The following is a 24,754-nucleotide window of genomic DNA, read 5'->3' as shown; positions in this document are numbered from 1 at the left end:
ATTGAAATGGAAAGGGCACTCGGATTTCAATCAGGTTTATCTTTAACATTCTGGGGTGACTGTGTTCTAACAGCCGTTTATATTATCAATAGATTGCCTACAACTTCCTTGAACTTTGCAATACCTTATGAAAAGCTCCATGAAAAATCCATGGAATATGATAATATGAATGTATTTGGATGCCTATATTTTGCCTGTAACCCTTCACACAGCAAGGATAAGTTTGCAGTAAAAGGGGTCCCTTGTGTCTTTATTGGTTATCCCCGAACTACCAAAGGTTACAGATTACTTAACCTTGTCACTATGCAAACCTTTGTGAGCAGGCATGTCACCTTTAATGAGAATTTTTTTCCTCTAAACCCTACATCTGATCAAACCTATACTAAATCAATACCAACTAATATACCTATGCCAACAAACATCACATATGAAGATGACTTATACTCTCCTTGTGATACCACAAAACTCTCTCCTACAGATGAACCTGGCACAGAAGATGCTGAAATTGACAACATAGAACCATATCTCCATGAAGATATTGTTGAACACCCACAACCAAACAACCAACCTCGGCCAAAAAATCTACTAGACACAGTAAAACTCATGTATGATTCTCAGATTATGTGACACCAACCTCAAATTCCGCTATCAGTGCCTCTGCAATCACTACTCAAATCATCAATCCTTCCTTCAGTTGTTGTCTAGCTGCAATTGCTCATAATCAGGATCCAGTTTTATTCAAAGATTCCATCAAGCATGCACATTGGGTGACTGCTATGATTCTAGAGCTTGATGCACTGGAAAAGAATTGCACATGGGAAATCACTACTCTTCCACCTCAGAGAAAAGCCATTGGATGCAAGTGGCTATACAAAACAAAATTCTAGTCTGATGGAAGCATAGACAAGTATAAAGCCAGGCTGGTCATTCTTGGATATGGAAAAATATATGGGATATATTACATGGAGATCTTTGCTATAATTGCCAAGATGACAACTGTTAGAGCAGTTCTTATAGTGGCATCTATACATGATTGGGTTGCATTTCATATGGATGTATCAAATGCCTTATTGCATAGAAATTTAAATGAAGTTGTGTACATGAGGATGCCTCCTGGTTACACTGGTCTTGGCAGCAGAATTGTTTGTTTACAGGGGGAGTACACAAGTCACTCATCTCTCACACTTGTTTGCAGGCTCAAAAATCCCTGTATGGAATTAAATAAGCCCCGCGGGAATGGTTCACCGAGCTATCTAAGACTTTAACATCCACTAGATACACCCATTCTAAGGCTGATTACAGTCTCTTCACGAATAATTATAAAGATATTATAACTCTAGTGCTCATCTATATGGATGACTATTGATTACTAGCAACAACACTGCATCTATCTCAGAACTGAAAAGATCTTTAACAAGTAACTTCCACATGAAAGACTTGGGGCCAGTGACTTAATTCCTAGGATTGGAAATTGACAGATCATCAAATGGTTATTTCATCTCTCAGAAAAAATATGTATTGGATATGTTGCAAGAATTTGGTATGATGCAAGCCACAACTCTGAAACTGCCTATAGAAACTCACATCAAGCTTAAACCTGATAAGGGAGACCTGATTCCAGATCCCAGTCCATATCAAAAGCTTCTTGGCAAACTTATTTACTTAACCATAACAAGGCTTGATCTATCCTTTCCAGTACACAATTTGTCCCAATTTATGCAAAAGCCCACAACAGTTCATATGCAAGCAGCCAAGAGAGTGCTCTGATACCTCCTAAACAATCCAGGCCAAGGCATACTCCTAGCATCAAACTCTGCAGCCCAACTCACTACCTTCTGTGATAGTTATTGGGCCAGTTTTCTAACAAGCAGGAAGTCTACTACAGGGTTATGTGTGCTGCTTGGTTCATCCCCTATCTCCTGAAAAACTAAGAAACAATCTATTATCGCCAGGTCCACAGCAGAAGCAGAATACAGGGCCATGGCTTTGACTTTTTGTGAAATCACTTGGTTGTCCAGTTTATTGAAAGACATAGGCCTTAAAAATCTGCCTCCTACAGTCATGAAAAACAATAATCAAGCAGCTCTTTCCATTGCGGCCAATCTAGTCCTACATGAAAGGACTAAGTACATTGAACTGGATTGTCACTTTATCAGGGATAAAATTATTGAAGGCTCTATTATCACTGAACATGTTCCTTCATCTTCTCAACTGACTGACATTCTGACTAAACCTCTTTCTGTTAAGCAACACAACTTTCTCATGTCTTTCATTCTCAGTTGGTTGTAAAGATCAGGATATAAGGACTTATGTGCCTCAGGGTGGTCCTTATGTGTTTATTTTGTTGCTACAATTTGAATTGAGTTAGCAATATCACATTCTCTCTATATTCCCTCATTTGCATAAGCTATCTTGCATCCTCTTTATTTTTCTTATTAGATGACGAGAACGATGAATTTGGTGATCTCTATCTAGTGAAGTCGACATCCCTCATGATTCATCCTATCACAATTATGATGACCAATTTGATTGCTATAGCAGTCGGATTCAGCCGCACAATATATAATTTTGTACCAAAATGGAGCCGCTTACTAGGTGGGGTTTTCTTTAGTTTCTGGGTGTTGACTCATTTATATCCGTTCGCTAAGGGGTTAATGGGAAGAAGAGGTAGAACTCCCACCATTGTTTTTGTATGGTCAGGGCTGATTGCTATCACCATAACCCTTCTTCAACACTCACCCTTTGATCTGTGTAAATTTAAATTAATTTTCAAAATCTGTTTTTGGACCATTTTACCCTTACACCGTTAGCTGGTCTTTGACGGGAATACACAGATTTTAATTAAATTTAAACTGCACTACTACAAGTGATAATTTTCAAAGTTTATCATTTAAGTGATGGATTGATCAAACTTCAGGTACACAAAATGCATTTTTGTCTAAAGTAAATGCACTACCTCTGGATATTTTAGAAAAATTTGCTTGACAATACAAGTTCTGTTCTCAAATAAAAAATTTGCTTGTTGATGTATGTTCATATATCTTTGAAAGATTTACTATCTATTCTTAAATTCAACTCCTCCGTAAAATGGAAAGATGAATTTCTAGAGGCATTCTTATTAAAGGGCTCTTTCGTGTCTTTTAAAGTAAAGTAATCACCTCTATACTATTTTCTTTTGTTCATGTATCCTCTTTTAGCGTTGATATTAGCAGGCGATATCGGACCAAAAGTAGATTAAGATAGTGGAATAAAGGTTACCATCTCTTTAGATACTAAGATTGCACTGCATAGAAATCTGATTTATTGCCATGATCATTTCTTAAAGCAATATGTGGTAAGCATTTAGACGCGGAACAGTAATCAGGTGAAACGAAGGTCTATATCTATAGACTATAAAGTCATATATATTACCATATTTAAAGTCGTACATACATAAAGATGGTCCACTCAAGTATATTTTTTATAAATTAAAAAACGTATGTGGCAGTGGGTTTACTAAAATACCACTACAATTATGTATTCAAAATCCATACTCGCCATGTGGGGGTGGTCGTTTTGAAAGGGAGTTGTTATCCAACATACAAATTTTTAACTGTTTGATAAAAGAAAAAGAGTGGGGTTTGAACAAAAACTTGATGAACTTATTAAGCATGGTTGCATGTGAAGTTGCAATAATACTTGTAATTACTTTCTAAATTTATTTTGTTTTTTTTTCTGAAAAGTTTAAACTAAATTATATATTTATGTTATAGAGAATCAAGTACCTGAGGATGATCTCAGGGTACTACATGATATTATAACCTTTTTCCATATAAATACAGTAGGGTAAATTTGTAATTTCATAATAAGTTACTAGTATTTACCAAAATGCCATTAATTTTGTATGAGAGAAGTTTATAATCTCAGGGGAGTTAACTGAGGATGACCTCGGGCCCATTTTTCTCTATGTTATATGAGAAAAATGGGCCTAAGGATGAACTTAGGTAACTCCCCTGAGGTTATAAACTTCTCTCATACAAATTTAATGACATTTTTGTAAATACTAGTAACTCATCCTGAAATTATAAATTTACCGTCCTGTATTTATATGAAAAATATTATAACATCAGGTAGTATCCTGAGGTCATCCTTAGGTACGTGATCCTCATGTTATATATATATATATAGTTGTTTAGGATAAATTTATGTCAAATTATATCCCACCCAATTCTTTACCATTTTTAGTTTTTGGATGTTCAACACAAATCTTTACATTTCAATGTAAAAAATAATCTCATCAACTACTTTCATCTACTTTTCCAAATCTATCAATACTGACGAGTCACACTACTTTTGACATTTCTCTTACTCTCTTCCCCGTTACTTAATACACACTTCTTAAATTTCATGCCCACTCCAATTGCAAATATAAAGGGGGGTAACTTATATCATATCATATCACTATTACTAATGGATTATTTAACTTAAATCATAAGGCCCTAACTTAAATATTTAAGCCAAACATGATAAAAAGTAACCATATATGTTTTAATCTCGGCCCTTCTTCTTTTGATCGGACGATTAAAAATTTTTATATGTTGGATAAGAGCGATAAGAGCTCCAGAGCCCTATTTTGTACATGTATATAGTGAAACTGAGGAGAGAAACTTTTTTAATTTGATGAGAACCTGAAAAAAACAACGATGTATTGATAAAAGTATTTAAGAGTGTACATAAACAAACAAGTATTTAAACTAGTCACAAATGCAACCGAATATGACTAATCATCAAACATCAAACAAAACATGGTTAGAAAATGGTTACAATATTGATAAAAACAAAAAAAGGGGGGTAACAATTAAACTAGCTAATAATTTATATGTATAGGAATGAAGGTGTACCTTGGCAAGGAGTTCAAGTCCCTTGTCTCTTCAAAGACACGCGCCAATTCATGTATCTTCCTCTTTGTTTTGTATCATATTACATAATAATGATTTTTTTATAAATAAATAAATTATAAAAGATAACATGTCTTAAATTTCTTTTTCTAATTGCTTTACATGTTATCTATGTGTGTGCTTCTTGTACTAATGTGTTACGTGCAGCCTATGCAGGGCAGTGAGCCATTTTGAATTAGTCTTTGTAGTTAGTTGATTTAGTTGCTGCTTATAAAATAAAGGAGATAATGGGGATGCCCACATTTCCAGTAACTTCCCCCACTTCTCCCTAGTTATTAGAAGTAGTTTTTAGTTTTCTCCCTTTACAATTGTCATGTTTGTTTTTGGGAAGGAAATGTCAGAAAATTGCCTCAACTACTCTCTTTGTCTTCTTCCTATACTTCTTCTAATTTCTTTAGCAATTGGAACAGCCGTTAGAACCACCTTAACAGTGTTATCAGAGCGGTGTTGATCCGATGGAGACACACAAACAATCTCTCGAATAGTTAGAGCACTAATGAAGCTCTCGAGAAACTAACTACCATGTTCCACAAGTTAGTGTCCGATGTCCAGGCCATTAAGGAGCGCAATTCTGCCTCATCTTCTGGGTCAAGCCAAAGTAACATCATCGGGAATGAAAGAAAACCCTACCTGAAGCTCCACTTTCCCAAGTTTAGTGGCGATGAGTATACAGGGTGGATATGCCAGGCTGAACAATATTTCAAATTTTAAAATATGGCAGCTGAAGATCGCGTTAATCTGGCCTCATTTCATCTCGATGGTATCGCATTACCGTGGCATATAGTTTATGAAATCACGTGGACCGATGACATGGGGGGAATTTACCACGGAACTGTTGAGCAAATTTGGTCCGACTGATTATGAAGACCCCTCGAAATCCTTACACCGACTCAAACATAGTACCACAGTTGCAGCTTACATTGAGGCTTTCGAACAGTTGTCCCACTGTGTCGACAACCTCCCGCAGTCATTCTTACTTGGTTGTTTTGTAGGTGGCGTGAAATAGGAGATTCGCTTGGAGGTGAAACTCAAGAAACCGCGCACCGTAGCGGATGCAATGGGGTTATCTCGGTTGGTTGAGGAGAAATTGAGCTTGCAATAATAAGTCATTCCTTCTACTGGGGTCTCCAATTTTCAGTCTCTTACTAAGCCCCCAGTCACATCAGGACTCCTGGGGACACCACCGTCTCAATGCCTTGCTCTACCCGCCCAAAATTCAGTACGCCGTCTATCAGGAGGAGAGGCCAGAGAACATCGGGAAAAGAGGTTTTGTTATTATTGTGATGAACGTTACATTCCGGGTCAAAAGTGCCACAAGCCACAACTCTTTATGACCAGTGAAGTCGACGATGCTGAAGACGGAGACAACCAAGAGGAAGAGGTTGTGGATACCCCTCCTGATGTTGAAGCCGTTGAGATCTCTTTCCATGCCATTTCAGGCACTATTCTACCCCAGACATTAAGACTCCCTGGTAATATTCGTAACAAAAATGTGGTGGTATTAATTGATGGTGGTAGCACCCACAATTTCATTGAGCAGTCAATGGTGGAACGATTCGGGTTAACGGTGGACACTGGGGTCAAGCTGGAATTGGTAGTTGCGAACCGTGAAAAGTTAGCTTGCGTGGGTCGAGTAAGAGGTCTTACAATTCTTATTCAGGGGTATATGATAACCACTGATTTCTTTGTTCTACCAATTACAGCTAGTCTAATTATCTTAGGTGTCCAATGGTCGAAGTCTTTGGGGCCTATTTAGATCAATTTCTAGAACTTCACTATCGGATTTCATCATGCTGGTTCAACGCACAATTGCAGGGGTTGAAGAGGTCTGATTTGACTTCCTTAATGACCAACGAGTTGATGGGAATATAGGGGTTTTCCTTCCTTCTCCAGTTTCACCAGGTCGAAGCAGAGCCTTCTTCTATGCCAAGCCCTTGCCTAGAAGTTCAACAGGTCTTAACCGAATTTGAGCAGGTCTTCCAGAGCCAAATGGATTACCCCCTAAACGTTTTCATGACCATGACATACCCTATTTACAAAAGACCGTATCGCCAACTGTATTTGCAAAAGGTAGAGATCGAAAAGCAAGTTACAGAGTTGCTGCAGAATGGGATGATTCGCCCCAGCCACAGCCCATTTTTGTCGCTGGTCTTGTTAGTTAAAACATTTTACGGCACGTGGCGTTTTTGTGTGGACTACAGGGCTTTGAACGACATCACTGTTAAAGATAAGTATCTGATTCCGGTGATAGAAGAGCTCCTAGATGAATTATATGGGACCACTATTTTCTCTAATCTTGACCTCCATTCTGGTTACCACCAAATTCGGGTTCGGAAGACTGACATTCCCAAGACAGCATTTCGAACACATAATGGACATTATGAGTTCGTTGTTGTGCCTTTCGGCCTCACCAATGCACCGTCTACTTTCCAATGCTTAATGAATGACATTTCTCGACATATCTTCGTAAGTTTATTCTGGTCTTCTTTGACGATATCTTTATTTATTCAAAATCTTTGAATGAACACCTTGGTCACCTACGTACTGTTTTGGGATTGTTAAGTGCTAATCATCTTTTTTCCAATCTTTCAAAGTATTGTTTTGGGTGGTTCAAGTTAACTATTTGGGGCATGTTATTTCCTGGGGTGGTATAGCAGTTGAAATAGATAAAGTCCAGGTCGTCCTTTCCTGGCCCACTCCGACTAATGAAAAAGGAGTCTGAGGCTTCCTGGGGTTGGCTGGATATTATCGGAAGTTCATCTAGGGTTCGGAGGTATTGCAGCTCCCTTACATAAACTAATAGGCAAAGGCTCATTTCTTTGGGATAAGAAGGTCGAGGCGGCATTCCGGGCGTTAAAGCTGGCCTTGACAACTGCTCCTACTTTTGCTCTACCTGACTGGTCTCACCCTTTATAGTGGAGTGTGATGCAAGTGGGGTGGGTATTAGGGCCATTCTTACTCAATATGGCAAACCTCTGGCTTATTTTAGTGCTCCTTTAAAAGGCACCATGTTTTCTTGGTCCACATATGAGAGTGAGATGTTAGCGATTGTGAAGGCGGTTTGAAAATTGCGTCATTATTTATTGGGTCGGCCTTTTGTGGTGAAAACAGACCATGTTAGTCTCAAGTACTTAATGGAGCAACGACTAGCTACTCCTGCGCAATCCAGATGGTTACCCAAGCTATTGGGATTCGACTATAAAATTGAATATAACAGTTGGAGTCTTAATCGGGGCGCAGATGCAGTCTCTCATAAACCCGAGTTTCATTTTCTAGGTGTTTCCCATCCATGTTCCACCATATGGGCGGATATTCAAGTGTAGGTACACACTGGCCCTTTTTATTTCAATTTGCCTTCATCATGTCCTCTTACAGTTAAAGGGAACCTTGTGAAATATGATGGGGTTTGGTTTAGAGATGATGCTATCTTGTTGAGTTCCAAGTCTCCTCTTTTATCTACCGTGTTGGCTATGTGTCACTCTTCTCCCGAAGGCGGCCATTTTGGGTTCCATAAGACGTTAACTAAAGTGAAACAGAAATTTTGGTGGTTGGGCATGAAAGATTTTGTGAAGCAGTATATTTGGGAATGTCATATGTGTCAACGAGCTAAGACGGATAGCATGCGGCCTGTGGGGTTGTTGCAGCCTCTTCCAGTACCGGAAAGAATTTGGGAGGATATTAACATGAATTTGTGGAAGGGTTGCCTTTACACCGGGTTCATAGTGGTGATGGTGATTGTCGATCGGCTCTCAAAGTATGCTCATTTTGTGCCTATGCGGCATCCGTTTACTGCTTCAAGCGTTGCTCGGGAATTTATCACCAACATTGTTTGTCTGCATGGCATTCCTTTAACCATTGTAAGTGTTCGTGATAAAGTGTTCATAAGCTCCTTCTGGCAGGCTCTATTTAAAATGCAGAGGTCACTATTATGCATGAGCTCTAGCTACCATCCGCAATCAGATGGGCAAACGGAGGTTGTTAATCGGATTTTAGAGCAATACCTGTGTTGTTTTGAGGGTGACAAGCCTAACAAATGGGTGGACTGGTTACCTTGGGCAAAATATAGTTATAATACCTCGGTTCATACTTCCACCAAGCTAATTCCTTTTTAGGTTGTTTATGGACGGCTTCCCCCTAAGCTCTTGCCATATGTTCCGGGCACGACTAAGGTCAAAGCTGTTGAAGACTATCTTCAGGACCGTGATCTGGTGCTTAAAACTTTGCACGCCAATCTCTTTGAAGCTCGGAACCGTATGAAGCAGTTTGCTAATCGCCACCGACGTGAGTTGGAATTTGAGGTAGGAGATCATGTTTATGTTAAATTATAATCGTACAGACAATCAAGTGTGACTACTAGATCATCGGCTAAATTAAGTCCAAGATTTTTTGGTCCCTACAAAATCCTTGCTAAGCTGGGAAGGGTTGCATATCGACTTGAGTTACCTCCTGGATCCTTAATTCATGATGTGTTTCATGTGAGTTGACTAAGGAAGAGTTAAGGCCCTGTTCCAGAACCATTTCCGCTTCCCGTCAACGAACCTGTCCAATTACATGTAGTTCCTCAACAAGAACTTATCTTGGAAGAGAGGGTCGTGCACAAAGCAAGTCGATATATTAGTTAAATGGGTTGGTCAGTCCCGAGAGAATGCGACATAGGAAAATAAATGGCATTTTGCACGTACTTATCCTCAATTTCACCCTGAGGACAAGGTGACTTCAAGTGGGGTGTATTGTTACGTGCAGCCTATGCAAGGCAGTGAGGAGACATAAGCCGTTTTGAATTAGTCTTTGTAATTAGTTGATTTAGTTGTTGCTTATGAAATAAAGGAAATAATGGGGATGCCCACGTTTCCGGTAACTTTCCTCACTTATCCCTAGTAATTAGGAGTAGTTTTTAGTTTTCTCCCTTTAAAATGAGTCTGGATCCTCTGTCCACTCCCTGTGTCCCCTAATATGTCCCCTCTACTTTTGTTAGTCAATTAGTATTTTTTTATGTTATCTGTACTCCCTCCTTATATTTTATAATAAATTAATTAAACAGAGTATACATCAATAAAATTGTACGCATATCAAGTTAATGTAGAATGTATAAAAGTCATATTTATTATATAATACCATGTTTATATCTATAAAATATTTTTAATTGATTAACTAATAGATAAATGAATATTTTAATAATTCGGATATACACCGTATAAACTTGAAAGAAACTAATAGATTAAAGGGGAAAAAAGAAATTTGTAAACAATAAATAATTGACCCATAAAAAAAGGAGGCATGTCAGATGACACAAGAAGCTAAATAATTAAATAATTGACCAATAAGAAAAAGGGAAAGGGCAGGGACACAAGTAGGGGGCTGAGGATCCCGACTCCTTTAAAATTGTCATGTTTGTTTTTGGGGAGGAAAGATGAGAAAATTACCTCAACTACTCTCTCTGTCTTCTTCTTGTACTTCTTCTAATTTCTTTGGCTATTGGAACAGCGGTTAGAACCAACTTAACATAATGCTCCAAAAATAATGATCATATGCATATCTTATATGATTATCTCATTCATCAATTACCTATCCATGCACCTAGTTTATATCATTATCTTCAGTGCCAAGCCAAAAAAGTTTATAACGGTGAAAATACTGCACATAATAGGTGGATCGTGTCCCTTAAATTGTGCATATATAAATCTTGACAATTGATATATGCATGATTTATCTCCAAGAACAAACATGAAATTCAGTAAGAAGAGTATTACAATACCAAGAATGACCTTTGCATTCTGTAGCAATACAAAAGTTCTTCATCAAACAGTTGAGGTTTCAGCTTATGCTCAAATGGGGTAGATAGTAACTACTGTTGACATGTAACCTAAAGCATTACAAAAAACAATATGAAGTTAAAAGTACAATGAAGTAACATAAGATAGATGACCAACAATGTAGCAGTTACTGAAATGTGATAACTGCAGCGAGCCATGCAATTGTGTAAAGAATGGATGAATCTGTACAGTATTTGAATGAAAAGATTAAATATCAGTTTATAGCAGACCAAGCAACGCCTCATGGTTGTTATTTCCCATCCACCATTGCCTAAAACCAATTTCAGAAGTACTTATATCATCCTCTTCTGGAGCAGGCAAGTTAAGATCAAGAAAGTCACGAATCTCCGGAACTGGTTTCTGTATCACAATGCTGCTACTTGTAATACCCTGGCTGTTTTTGGCTTCAGCAATCAAATGTGATCTCTTGTGACCACCCAACGCTTGTCCTGAAGAGAAAACTCTAAAGCAAATTTGGCATTCATGTGAACCCCCCTTAATTATCTTTTTAGTTCCATTGCTTGTGTCTGTAGTCATTTCATGAGCAATGAGACTCCTGTTATCAGCAGGTGGTATTGGAGAAATACGAAGGTCAGCTGCAATCACCCTGTTCTCGCAACTGTTTATCAGGCCAAAGCAGCCTTTCATTTTCTTGTTACTTGCTCTGTGACCTCCAAGTGCTTGGAAAGTGTTGAAGGCCTTGTTACAAGAGGGACACTCATATTTTCTTCTCTGATCACATCCTATCTTGATCATTTCCATGTTGTTCACTTTATATTCAGGTCCTACGAAGTCAGGTTCTTTCCTCTTGCTTGGAATAAGTTTCTTGGTACCCAAATCACTTTCTTCATCAGATTTACTTGCATTGATCAAAGTCCTCTCTATCTCAACTTCAGACACCTGGAATTCTAATTCCTCAACTACTTTAGACTTCAGCTTATCATTGAGCATTATTAGTCCACCAACTTTGATTTCTGATCTGTTCATTTTAGGACCATCTCTTAAATTCCCATTTAATTTCTTCTTTAACTTGACAATCTCATCACCGCCAACCTGCTTACCTTCTGTTTTAGTGAACGACTGAGCATCTACGAACTCAGAATTATTAACAGAGGACTCACCGATAGATTTTAGACCACTCCAATTACTCACATCCTTAGAAAGCATAATCAAACACAAAGCAACTTCTTCTTGTTCTTGCTCAATTTCAGAAACAGATGCTGTAGTATTTGCATTACAAGATAAAGAAGATGAAGTTGCAGTAGTACCAGAAATTTCCATCTTAAAGTACCTTTTGGTTCTTCTTACTGATCTCTTTTTTCTTGGATTCACCTTCCCATTTTCAGATTGATCAGCACTAGTCCCGGAATCTTGTTCATCCACGCGAGTACGTGTAATTTTATCAGAATGGCACTTCATGTGCCCAAATAAAGCCTTCCAAGATGGAAAATCTTTTCCACATTCCTTGCAAATTTTATCGACATGAAGCAAAGTATCTTCACTTGAATCTTTAAATCGATATGTTTTTTTCGGTTTCTCTCTGAGACCATAAGCAGCTGCATCAGACTCTACTAAAGTGTTGATACCACCATTATCACCTGCAGGCAACCTTTTCAATTTTTGGAGCTTTTCTTGATCAGTTGGATGAATCACATGAGACCTCATGTGACCTCCCAAGGATCTTCCACAAGGGAAGCATTTGCTGCACAATTTACACATGTAGTTTGCTTCATGATCTTTTGCCATCGAAATGATCAAACAAATGAATATTCAGATCAAGAACCAAAGAAAGTAATCTAAATGATCTAATACCTCAAACCAACACAAGTGCAGATAAAAATACAAAAGCACCTAGATCAAGAAACTAAATCAAAAACCAAAATCTGAACTACTTTTAGACATTGAACTAATCCAGGGAGGAACCCACAAAATGTTTAATGTATTTTGTGAGTAGAACAAGAAGATCTGATGTTTAAGAAAAGCAAAGACAGAGTAGGGTAGCTACTGGATATGTAGTAGTTGTCCCTCTATGTCTCTGTCTCATTGCTACTAGCTAATTGGTTGAACTAAAAATCATATTTTGAATAAGAAAAAACAACAGAGAGCAGAATATTACTCACTCTCTCTCTGTTGGATTTCTTTACTTTCTCTCTCTTTACATAAGCAACAAAAACTAGTGTTATATATTTGGAGGAGAAATCCATGCATGGAATTGGAAGCAAAGATAAAAGAAGGCAAAGCTAAGAGCTGCACGTGGAGGGAAATGAGGATCCTACGCCAACTTAATCCAACGGCTGAGGTTTGTCGTAACACTGAGCATCCCTATGGCTGTTGAGGATCTAAATTCCTAACTACTCTTCTCTACTTCTACTCAAACTAACTATTCTTTTCTTTGTCTAGCTATTAAGGAAGCCCACCCCACCAAGTGAAGTGAAAGGTTCTATTCCATTTTTTGGCCGCTATTCTTTTGGACGGATCCCAATTCATTCACAGCATGCGATCATACCAGCACTAAAACACTCGTATCATTAGAATTCAGTTTGAATTTTTAGTAAATAATGTAATAGTTACAGAATAATATTCCACAAGTTGGTTTTTTTCTGCAGCACTTGAGTGGCCAATGGAAGCATGGCATGTTAAGCTACTTCAAAGTATGTTGGTGACAGTGGGTCACTTAGAATAAGGCAGGAGACAGTAGGCTAATGTAGTCATTTGGTGCTTGTTGTTATGAATGATTGGTGGAGTTAAAGTATAGTGGACCTACACTTATAAGTTGTATAGACTTTGATAACATGGGAAGCTCCAACTCCAAGCCTGCAGCTAAGTTCTGTCCTAATACTCCCAACAACTATATTGTAGTTATGTATGAAATTATCAAGGTTTAGTTATTATATATCCCATACTTTGATTTAATTATTCACATTAGATAATGCTTCTCTGCTTCTTGTTCATCACATTTTGATGCTACTGTCCTCTAATAACATAGTAACTCTGTAATTTCCTTGATTATGTTTGGAACAAAGTATGGCTACCTTTGCTTCTACAGCCAAGTTGGCCAATCTCTTTCATGTACAAACTACTCAACCTCACCATATTGGTCTTCTAATATGTAGGGTCCGTTCTAGGACAACCGATTTTTGAAGCATATTATACAATAATATTATATTGCAATACGTGTACAGTAGGGTTTTTGATGTGAATACATGGGCTCCATCATTTTACGTGCATCATACTAATATTGTGACGGTATGGTATGCTACTAACAATCGCTTGCCCCGGACCATCTCCCTAATATATATAGTACATCTGTGTGTGTGTGATTTATCTATTTAAGACAACTAACAACCATTACAGTTAAAAATAGAGAGCAGAGCTCATCAGAATCTACAGCATGATACTACTACATTAGTATCAGTAGCTGTTTAGTTTTGGAATCACTAACACAAGCTATAATTACAATGTTATCATGTCTGGATTTCGGAGAGGTTAACTACGATATTTTTCATAAAGTACGAAAAATTTGGACATTAGTCCAAATCTCCTATGTTCACTTAATATAAGTAGTCGCTAATTGGCCAGCAAAGCTAAATGAGGCTAATTAAGCTGCAGGCCTTAAATAAAAACTCAATGTTAGCGGATTTTTCGCCTGCCCAACTGTACCCTTGATGTCCTATTATCAACAGATACTATGCTTCTACAAGCTCCTTGAATTTCTGTGTCATTTCGAGTGAGCCGGCATGTACTACTAGTACAATGTTGTTTAGCTGTGAGTTGTCTTGCTAGTGTTTTCTTTCTTTCTCTGCTTGTTGTCGAATATTTCAAGTCTTTTCTTTGAAATTCTCTTGCGTTTGTTGGGGTTGTCCAACCAATTCTATTTTTTATGCCATCACACAAACTGTATAAAAATATAGCAGAAATCCATGTAACTTTTTCATTTCGAAAAACTGCCAGGTGAGCCTTCACACATCCTTTATTAACCACGCTCAAAATTAAATACGGAACATTTTAACCCTACAGTGTAATACCTTTACTTTGAAGTTCAGATTCCCTCCTAAAGAAAAATTGGGATAGGCCAAGATGAATCATATGTACATATCATCAGGTCAAACCAACGTATTGGGTAGATCTTGCTTAGAGCAAGGTGTGTAATATATATGCAGACCATGACCCTACTCTTTTGGTTCTGTTAATTTGACCACTCTAAAATCCCACGTCTGAACGAAATTGATATTATATAAGAATGGAGATTCTGATCTGTGGTGACATTGCATTGCATATAATTACTACATCATCTTTCCTAAATAAAAAGCCTAAACCTCTGATAATGTTAAAGAAGTAGAACTATGATTGGTAAATGTTTAGTCAGGAGTCCTGTTTTGTGGTCCATCACATAAAACGACACTCTGTTACACACAATTATGCAAACTTTAAGTAGTGCATAGCTTAAGATGGTGTAATGAAGAGAAAGCATAGCAAACAAAATGCTCCCGTTTAAAGTTTAGTAACTACTTGTCCTCTATTCCACGCATTGTTACATTATTAACACTAAAATATGATTCCCTTTGCCTTTATTCTTCTTCATAGACCTTCTCATCTGTGACCTTGAACCTAACTCTACTCAAATATCAACCAAGTTATTTAATATTATCATGTCACCTTAGCTTACATAGCTTTCTCCCTCCACTTAGAATTGTTCACCATTAATCCCAACCAGGCATACACACTATATCCCACTCGTTTATTTGGGTTTCGGGTTTCTAAGATGTATGCAAATCTTTAATCTTACCTCTGGATATACTATTTAGGACTTCTCACCTCCAATTTATCCGAAACTTGTTTATGAAATGTAGTTTGTCCAATTAAATAATCTGTAAAGAGTACCTGCTGCTAAATATACAATTTTTCTTTTAATTTGTAATCAAGTGAAATTAGTTGTGCAAGATGCTGACAAGTGATCCTAATCAGAATTTATCAAGTTTGTGATGGTATTAGAAGCAAAGGTAGTCTAGTAATCAAAGCATGTCACTTCTTCATTGGCCGTCATCATGCACTTAAACTAAACAGTACTGAATTCTGTAGATAAAACAAGTGTATGTGTTAAGGAACAATTAAGCATACACCGAGCCACATGTTTTTTCGAAGCCTCATGACAAGTATTCTCAGGCTCGTTCAGGCAGTTCCGTTAGATATGATAATTGTTTCAACGACGTTACTTTCCGCGTTCAAGTTTGTGAATCAAAACTCCTGCAATCAACATTTTTAGAAAATAAGTGATAAGAACTCATGCATGAATCAAAAGCGGAGGAATGTATAGGATGGATACCAATAATCAAGTTAAAAGATGAATAAGTAGCCGAATGGGTAATGATTGGGTAAGCGTTGCAGCATCATCAACTTATCTAGTATTGCCGTGCGACTTAGCATAACGTGATCAGCCAATCTTGTCAAGAGACCTTCAACTAATTTCTCTGACTCCACCCCTCTTCAAAAAAAATTGCAAATTTATACTTCTAAACCTGAGCAACAACATCTATCGGTTAAAAATCAAACACAGAAGTCAATAAAACAATAGCTGCTAGACTTTCATGCATAGAATGATAGAAGAGAAGAGATGTTCTACTCAAACTTGTACACAAACTAGAAATGTTAATCTTATTATACATTGGGATTACAGTTTACATGGGAACGATAATCAATCTATACAATGATCAATATGCCAATCTGATGCCTACCAACTAATCATTCAAAATATTTGCATTTTTTTTATCAATTGGGTCATACTGCCCTCCTAAGAGTTTACAACAACTAATCCTGTTATATTTTCTCAGTCTCCCAGACCAGGGGTTAATGACTTGAGAAAACCAATTTACGGTAACAGAAAGAGTTTTTCTGCCCATACAAAACTGTACATATATGTACATATGAAGAAAAAAATGGGTTCACTTCCTAGGCTGTCTATGGTGTCATCTGAACAATTTAATGCAGCTTATCATCTCTAGCCTTGTCAATGAAATCTTCAACTCCAAAGACCTCCATCACGTTGCTTGTGGAAAGAAACTCAACATCATTGCTACGGCAGGGTGCATATCCAAAATCCCACACTTTATCATCACCCCAGACTTTATCATCACATGGTCCCGGAAAAAAGTCATGGCCGCCTTTAGCACTCGCTCCATTAAAAGTTGCAGCAAAACTTTTGCTATGGCCAGCCTTCATTTTACTAGCCTGAAGTTCAGAACCTGTGCCAGATGGTGAGTGATTATTCAAATCATGATTTCCCCATACATCCACGAGGGTCTGTGAGGGGGAAAACATAGGATAAGTCCCGTAATCGTTATGCTTCCATGTTTCTGACAGACTGTAAATTCCATCAAGGTCACCAATATCAGTATTGTACTGATGAGATGTATCTTTCACAACTCCAGTTCCATATTCACATGAACCAGCATTGATCCCATTCCAACCAGGAATGCCTTCACATGCAGGATATTCAACTACAGAATCCTCATCTTCTTCGGATTCTGTATCATTCTCACAGCCCTCAAATTCATCTTCACTTTCTTGCCACTCATCATCATCACTGTCGATGTTCATTGACTTAGACCTGTTTTGTTTGGCCCTTTTCCTCAGCATAAAGACATTAAAATAATAGCTAACAATCTCCATTTCCGTCCGGGAAGGAAAAACTTCTGAGAGACGGTCCCAAAAGTTCTTACCCGCTGATGAGGTATTAGACATTACCACCTCTTCAAATATTTGCTCGTCTTCTTCACTCCATCTTTCAGCAACTACCTCACCCATTTCATTCAACCCCAGCCCAGCAAAACACTCCTGCCCAACCAGTCTCCTTATGTCTTCTCTAGCTTTGACTACGTGGTGTCTAACACAAGTGATTGAGCCAGGATCAACACAAATACAAATGCTTCTACCATATCCACTTTTATAATCATCGCACATAATAAGTTCCATAGCTGGCATTGGAGTGACACAAGTACCGCAAAACTTATTATTCACACCAGAATCATTGGAACCATATGAGCGCCATTCAGGGATATCAGCTTGATAATCTGATCCAATGGGCACCAATTTTTGAGGAGGAAGATCCATAAGACGAGCATATGCATCCCGAGAACGACCCAGGGTCCTTGATGGATAATCCGGTTCATCATTCTCTAAGGGAACTGATTTATGAACTGGTGCCTCAGAAAATCTAAAATCATCTTCACTGGTGCAGCTGCTGGCCCAAGAGGAGTTAGAGTTCCCCCCAGAACTATATTCAGCACACTCTTTGTGGAGCTCAGTGATGTTGCGAGTTTCAGTATATACATCACCTTCAACTAAATGATTTGCAGAACCATCATAACCTTTACCTATCACATTACGGGATACGTCAACTAATAGAATTTGATAAGTTTAATAATTACCACTCGTAAATCAGGAGAGACACACCAAGAACATCTATTACAATTTACATTCCAATATAATCAATCAGGTTTCTCAAAGATAACTATACGCACTATTACAACAAATGAACTTCGTTGACTACGTACATGAAAATTATAACACAATCTACCTTACATTTTGTACAAATACATTAACAGGAATACATCATATGTAATAGTAACTAGTCAGACTAATATGTCCTATCTCTTATCGTACAATTGCTTACACAAGACTTCAAACTCGACATGTCATTTTATCAATGCAGACAGTTCCCTAAAAATTAACATAAAACAACAATAGATGTTACTTAAGTCTAACAATGTTGATTGCAGGAGTTTTGATTCACAAACTTGAACGCGGAAAGTAACAAATAAGTGATAAGAACTCATGCATGAATCAAAAGCGGAGGAATGTATAGGATGGATACCAATAATCAAGTTAAAAGATGAATAAGTAGCCGAATGGGTAATGATTGGGTAAGCGTTGCAGCATCATCAACTTATCTAGTATTGCCGTGCGACTTAGCATAACGTGATCAGCCAATCTTGTCAAGAGACCTTCAACTAATTTCTCTGACTCCACCCCTCTTCAAAAAAAATTGCAAATTTATACTTCTAAACCTGAGCAACAACATCTATCGGTTAAAAATCAAACACAGAAGTCAATAAAACAATAGCTGCTAGACTTTCATGCATAGAATGATAGAAGAGAAGAGATGTTCTACTCAAACTTGTACACAAACTAGAAATGTTAATCTTATTATACATTGGGATTACAGTTTACATGGGAACGATAATCAATCTATACAATGATCAATATGCCAATCTGATGCCTACCAACTAATCATTCAAAATATTTGCATTTTTTTTATCAATTGGGTCATACTGCCCTCCTAAGAGTTTACAACAACTAATCCTGTTATATTTTCTCAGTCTCCCAGACCAGGGGTTAATGACTTGAGAAAACCAATTTACGGTAACAGAAAGAGTTTTTCTGCCCATACAAAACTGTACATATATGTACATATGAAGAAAAAAATGGGTTCACTTCCTAGGCTGTCTATGGTGTCATCTGAACAATTTAATGCAGCTTATCATCTCTAGCCTTGTCAATGAAATCTTCAACTCCAAAGACCTCCATCACGTTGCTTGTGGAAAGAAACTCAACATCATTGCTACGGCAGGGTGCATATCCAAAATCCCACACTTTATCATCACCCCAGACTTTATCATCACATGGTCCCGGAAAAAAGTCATGGCCGCCTTTAGCACTCGCTCCATTAAAAGTTGCAGCAAAACTTTTGCTATGGCCAGCCTTCATTTTACTAGCCTGAAGTTCAGAACCTGTGCCAGATGGTGAGTGATTATTCAAATCATGATTTCCCCATACATCCACGAGGGTCTGTGAGGGGGAAAACATAGGATAAGTCCCGTAATCGTTATGCTTCCATGTTTCTGACAGACTGTAAATTCCATCAAGGTCACCAATATCAGTATTGTACTGATGAGATGTATCTTTCACAACTCCAGTTCCATATTCACATGAACCAGCATTGATCCCATTCCAACCAGGAATGCCTTCACATGCAGGATATTCAACTACAGAATCCTCATCTTCTTCGGATTCTGTATCATTCTCACAGCCCTCAAATTCATCTTCACTTTCTTGCCACTCATCATCATCACTGTCGATGTTCATTGACTTAGACCTGTTTTGTTTGGCCCTTTTCCTCAGCATAAAGACATTAAAATAATAGCTAACAATCTCCATTTCCGTCCGGGAAGGAAAAACTTCTGAGAGACGGTCCCAAAAGTTCTTACCCGCTGATGAGGTATTAGACATTACCACCTCTTCAAATATTTGCTCGTCTTCTTCACTCCATCTTTCAGCAACTACCTCACCCATTTCATTCAACCCCAGCCCAGCAAAACACTCCTGCCCAACCAGTCTCCTTATGTCTTCTCTAGCTTTGACTACGTGGTGTCTAACACAAGTGATTGAGCCAGGATCAACACAAATACAAATGCTTCTACCATATCCACTTTTATAATCATCGCACATAATAAGTTCCATAGCTGGCATTGGAGTGACACAAGTACCGCAAAACTTATTATTCACACCAGAATCATTGGAACCATATGAGCGCCATTCAGGGATATCAGCTTGATAATCTGATCCAATGGGCACCAATTTTTGAGGAGGAAGCTCCATAAGACGAGCATATGCATCCCGAGAACGACCCAGGGTCCTTGATGGATAATCCGGTTCATCATTCTCTAAGGGAACTGATTTATGAACTGGTGCCTCAGAAAATCTAAAATCATCTTCACTGGTGCAGCTGCTGGCCCAAGAGGAGTTAGAGTTCCCCCCAGAACTATATTCAGCACACTCTTTGTGGAGCTCAGTGATGTTGCGAGTTTCAGTATATACATCACCTTCAACTAAATGATTTGCAGAACCATCATAACCTTTACCTATCACATTACGGGATACGTCAACTAATAGAATTTGATAAGTTTAATAATTACCACTCGTAAATCAGGAGAGACACACCAAGAACATCTATTACAATTTACATTCCAATATAATCAATCAGGTTTCTCAAAGATAACTATACGCACTATTACAACAAATGAACTTCGTTGACTACGTACATGAAAATTATAACACAATCTACCTTACATTTTGTACAAATACATTAACAGGAATACATCATATGTAATAGTAACTAGTCAGACTAATATGTCCTATCTCTTATCGTACAATTGCTTACACAAGACTTCAAACTCGACATGTCATTTTATCAATGCAGACAGTTCCCTAAAAATTAACATAAAACAACAATAGATGTTACTTAAGTCTACAGCAGCTCTTTTCACCTGAAGTGTAAGTTTTCCATCCCAAATCAGAAGGAAATTCGAGAAACGAGACTAAATGTTGTCTGTTATTATGATCGAATTTCGCGTGCTTCGATGAAACAACACATGAATCATCCCCCGCCAAACAATTTTTAGATATTAAAAAAATATTTATGTCTCAATTGTCTTATATCTCCATCTTTAAATTTTTCTTTTATTTAGAAAAAAAATCAAAAAAATAATCTTTAAGTATGGAAAGCATTAACAAAACAAAACTTGTTTCCCGCTATTTTCACATATTCAAACTATTGCGTTTTCTGCTTATGTTATATAATAATAATAATAATAATAATAATAATAATAATAATAATAATAATAATAATAATAATAATAATAATAATAATAATAATAATAATAATAATACCAATATTTGGTAAATGCTGAATTATTTTACTCAACTGGAAACCTTTTAGTGAAAACCATTCATATATCAACATTAAAATCGTAAATTTAATATATAACTAAAATGATGACTGCTTGTACAACAAACAAATGGCAAAGTAAGAAATACAAGTATTCAGCTATGAATTTGAACAACCAAACCACTTCTCACTTCTCAGTTCTCACAGTTTTCATCTCAAGCTTGTGATCCCATTGAGGGTCTAAATTATGCCACAGCAGGCAAATCTTTGATCCATGGATCCAAAGGCTTCCCAATGGAATACACAACAAACCCAATGTCCCTTAGCTTCTGTGGGTTCACAACATTCCTTCCATCAAACAAGAAGGCAGGCTTTTGCATGTTGTTGTAAATCTTATGATAATCAAGATTCTTGAATTCATCCCACTCTGTCAGAATGCAGATACCATGAGCATCCTTGGTCGCCTCGTACGCGTCCCAGACTACACTTATGTCTTTCTTTGAGGCAGGGCTTAATGGTTGAAGATGAGCTGGATGATCCCAGTCAAACTTGTTTAGTGTAAGGTCCCTCTGAATCTGATCTTCAGTAACCTGTGGATCGTATATGCTTAACTTGGCCTTATCGTCTATTAGTCCCTTGCAGACATCAATTGCAGGTGTTTCCCTTGTGTCACCGGTGTCTTTCTTGAATGCAAACCCCAAAACTGCAATTTTCTTGCCAGAAACAGTGTTGAACATTGAGGATACTATTCGGTTGACAAACCTGTTTTTCTGGTAATCATTCACCTTGATCACTTGTTTCCAGTAGTTTGCAACTTCAGGGAGGCCATTACATTCGCAGATGTAGACTAAATTCAGGATATCTTTTTGGAAGCAGGAACCACCAAAACCAACACTGGCGTTCAGAAACTTAGCTCCAATTCTAGTGTCTTTTCCCACAGCATGAGCCACCTGAGAAACATCAGCACCAGTTGCTTCACAGAGCGCAGACATGGCATTCACGGATGAGATTCGCTGAGCCAAGAAGGCATTGGCAGCAAGCTTTGAGAGCTCTGCTGACCAAAGATTGGTGCAAATGATTCTCTCTTCAGGCACCCAATGAGCATAAACAGCTTTCAATGCCTTAATTGCCTTTTGCCCGTCTGGAGTCTCTCTTCCACCAATAAGCACGCGATCTGGGCTAAAAAGATCTTCTATAGCAGTTCCCTCAGCAAGAAATTCTGGATTTGACAAAATTTGAAACTTGATGCCCTTGCTGTTGTGGGTCAATATTTTTTCGATAGCCTCAGCTGTTTTCACAGGAACAGTTGATTTTTCAACAACAATCTTGTCAGATTTTGAAACATCAGCAATCATCCGGGCTGCACTTTCCCAATAGGTCAAGTCTGCAGCTTTTCCAGCTCCAAGACCCTGTGTTTTTGTTGGTGTATTAACAGAAACAAAAATTATATCTGCTTCAGATACATGCCTCTCAACATCAACACTGAAGAAGAGATTCTTTCCTCTGCACTGCTTTACCACTTCATCAAGACCTGGCTCATATATGGGGAGTTGCTCACTATTCCAGGCTGTGATCCTCGAGACAGATATATCAACAACAACAACCTCGATTGAGGGACACTTCAAGGCGATAACTGCCATTGTTGGACCACCTACATATCCAGCTCCAATGCAGCATATCTTCACCATTGTCTTCTGTGCTTCTCTCTAGAATTGAAAAAGGTATGTATAATGTATCAAACTCACGAAAGCATTATATAAATTTTCATCATTTTAAATACGTAGAATGGTAAAACAACTTCATGTATGTAAGAAGACTATACAAAAAAGAGCATATTATAGAACGATCTATTCTTCCACTTAGTTTAATTGGGACAAAACCAGGAATCTGCAGAGTTTCAAAAGCAAGTGTATGTTTAAAGAAAAAACACAAGTAAAATATAAACTGAACTGTAGCTGTAGTATGGCATTTTGATAAAAACATGAAATTACTGTAACAGTGAATCACCTGAAAGTTACATAAACGAGGATCTACAGATTTAAAAAAAATGGAGAACTTGAAACCTATTTAAGACCGGAAATGTGAGGACTCTTGATCTCTCACGGAAGAAAAGTCTTCAATCCGAACATAATCAAGATGTCATTTTATTTTCTATAATGCATAGACCCGGTACAGATATTTTCTAAATGCATCGTCTCAGAGATCGGAATGAACCTCGAAGAAGTGATATATGTAAACCAGTGCTGTAATGAGATTTAAGGATCACATCTAGACATAATAAACTTATCAGAATACCAAGAAAACAGTAGCAAGAATCAAGATCCATAAATGCATATCATACAGAAACTTAATTACCTCGGAGAGTCGGAGTGAATAACAAAGAACAATATTTCACCAACTGGATCTCCACCCTCTAAAATATACAATAGAAAAAAGAAGAGAGAAACTTAATTTTCTTGTATGGCTTACAAATAGGTTCCATCTCTGTATTTATATGCCAAAAAGTACTCTACATCTACCTTGTATGGAATCCTCACAAACTAAGCAAAGGTGCCAAAAAGTCAATTAAAGCTGACCAAGAACGTTCAGCACGTTTCCAAGCAGCTACTTTCAGTAAAAAACAAGGGAAAATTATACTACTTTTTCAATTATAAATTGATACGTTTGTGTATAAACCAGTTTCTAACTTGTAAAACAGGGCCTTTACATTCATGGAAAATGTGACAGGCCTAACTTCAGAACTGGATGTTGCTGTATTACTTACCCCAGTTGTTAGATTACATACAGTTGACCTCAAGTGGTTTACGACATTGTTTTTAGAAAATACTTTAATAATTATATACGATCAAACTCAATTAAACATATTGGTTTGTTTCGATACATTATAAGAACTATATCCATAAAGCAAGTGCTTTAAGACCCGTGTCACGAGAAACTCCATACTCTACAGAAACTAAGGAAATAATTATCAAAAAATAAAGAGGGAGCTTTCGATTCCAAGACTAATATTCTAACATAGCAATAAATCATGAAAGTAGCAACAAATTATTGATAAAGAAAGCTTTAGAGTTGAGATACAGCGTGCTGGACGGGTTGCCAAGGCCTGCCTTGAGTTTGAGTAGCACCAAAGTCATGATTTGTATGAACAATTATACTGCACTGTACATCCATATGTAAAATTATTGTTAGGAGATAAACGTGTTGATACTTAACAAGAAGGCCTTCAATCAGCATGCCACGAGGTGGGTGTGAGATTACCTTGATTTATACTTCACAATTAA

General features: G+C 37.6%; 4 protein-coding genes across 4 annotated transcripts; all 4 read right to left on the bottom strand.

Moving 5' to 3' along the window:
* Nucleotides 1-10,969: 10,969 nt before the first annotated feature.
* Nucleotides 10,970-12,496, bottom strand: LOC141659895 (uncharacterized). Its single transcript, XM_074466826.1, has one exon. It carries the CDS (start codon nt 12,494-12,496, stop codon nt 10,970-10,972), a length of 1,527 nt encoding a protein of 508 aa, XP_074322927.1.
* Nucleotides 12,497-16,726: 4,230 nt separating this feature from the next.
* On the bottom strand, nt 16,727-18,440 carry LOC141659894 (uncharacterized). Its single transcript, XM_074466825.1, has 2 exons — nt 18,410-18,440; nt 16,727-18,120 (listed from the first exon to the last, which is right to left on the bottom strand). Exons 1-2 carry the CDS (start codon nt 18,438-18,440, stop codon nt 16,727-16,729), a joined length of 1,425 nt encoding a protein of 474 aa, XP_074322926.1.
* A 483-nt stretch (nt 18,441-18,923) lies between these two features.
* On the bottom strand, nt 18,924-21,191 carry LOC141723587 (uncharacterized). The gene is made up of 2 exons (XM_074525427.1): nt 21,073-21,191; nt 18,924-20,667 (listed from the first exon to the last, which is right to left on the bottom strand). The coding sequence occupies exon 2, from the start codon at nt 20,402-20,404 to the stop codon at nt 19,274-19,276; it is 1,131 nt and encodes a 376-aa protein (XP_074381528.1). The 5' UTR covers nt 20,405-20,667; nt 21,073-21,191; the 3' UTR covers nt 18,924-19,273.
* Nucleotides 21,192-21,539: 348 nt separating this feature from the next.
* LOC141723586 (UDP-glucose 6-dehydrogenase 3-like) lies at nt 21,540-24,109 on the bottom strand. Its single transcript, XM_074525426.1, has 2 exons — nt 23,829-24,109; nt 21,540-23,179 (listed from the first exon to the last, which is right to left on the bottom strand). The coding sequence occupies exon 2, from the start codon at nt 23,159-23,161 to the stop codon at nt 21,719-21,721; it is 1,443 nt and encodes a 480-aa protein (XP_074381527.1). The 5' UTR covers nt 23,162-23,179; nt 23,829-24,109; the 3' UTR covers nt 21,540-21,718.
* Between the last annotated feature and the right edge of the window lie 645 nt (nt 24,110-24,754).

This window comes from Apium graveolens, chromosome 5 (assembly GCF_009905375.1).
Source record: "Apium graveolens cultivar Ventura chromosome 5, ASM990537v1, whole genome shotgun sequence".
NCBI classification, from domain to species: Eukaryota; Viridiplantae; Streptophyta; class Magnoliopsida; order Apiales; family Apiaceae; genus Apium; species Apium graveolens.
Note: the sequence above shows the minus strand (reverse complement) of the source record. Positions and strands in the feature narration are given on the sequence as shown.

Bases quoted from the DNA above. Each gene is read 5' to 3' on its own strand.
- LOC141723586 (XM_074525426.1), bottom strand. From the start codon at position 23,161: ATGGTGAAGATATGCTGCATTGGAGCTGGATATGTAGGTGGTCCAACA.
- LOC141659895 (XM_074466826.1), bottom strand. From the start codon at position 12,496: ATGGCAAAAGATCATGAAGCAAACTACATGTGTAAATTGTGCAGCAAA.
- LOC141723587 (XM_074525427.1), bottom strand. From the start codon at position 20,404: ATGGAGCTTCCTCCTCAAAAATTGGTGCCCATTGGATCAGATTATCAA.
- LOC141659894 (XM_074466825.1), bottom strand. From the start codon at position 18,440: ATGTCGAGTTTGAAGTCTTGTGTAAGCAATT. The intron at 18,121-18,409 runs GTACGATAAGAG...GTAATGTGATAG, and splicing joins GAAGTCTTGTGTAAGCAATT to GTAAAGGTTATGATGGTTCT.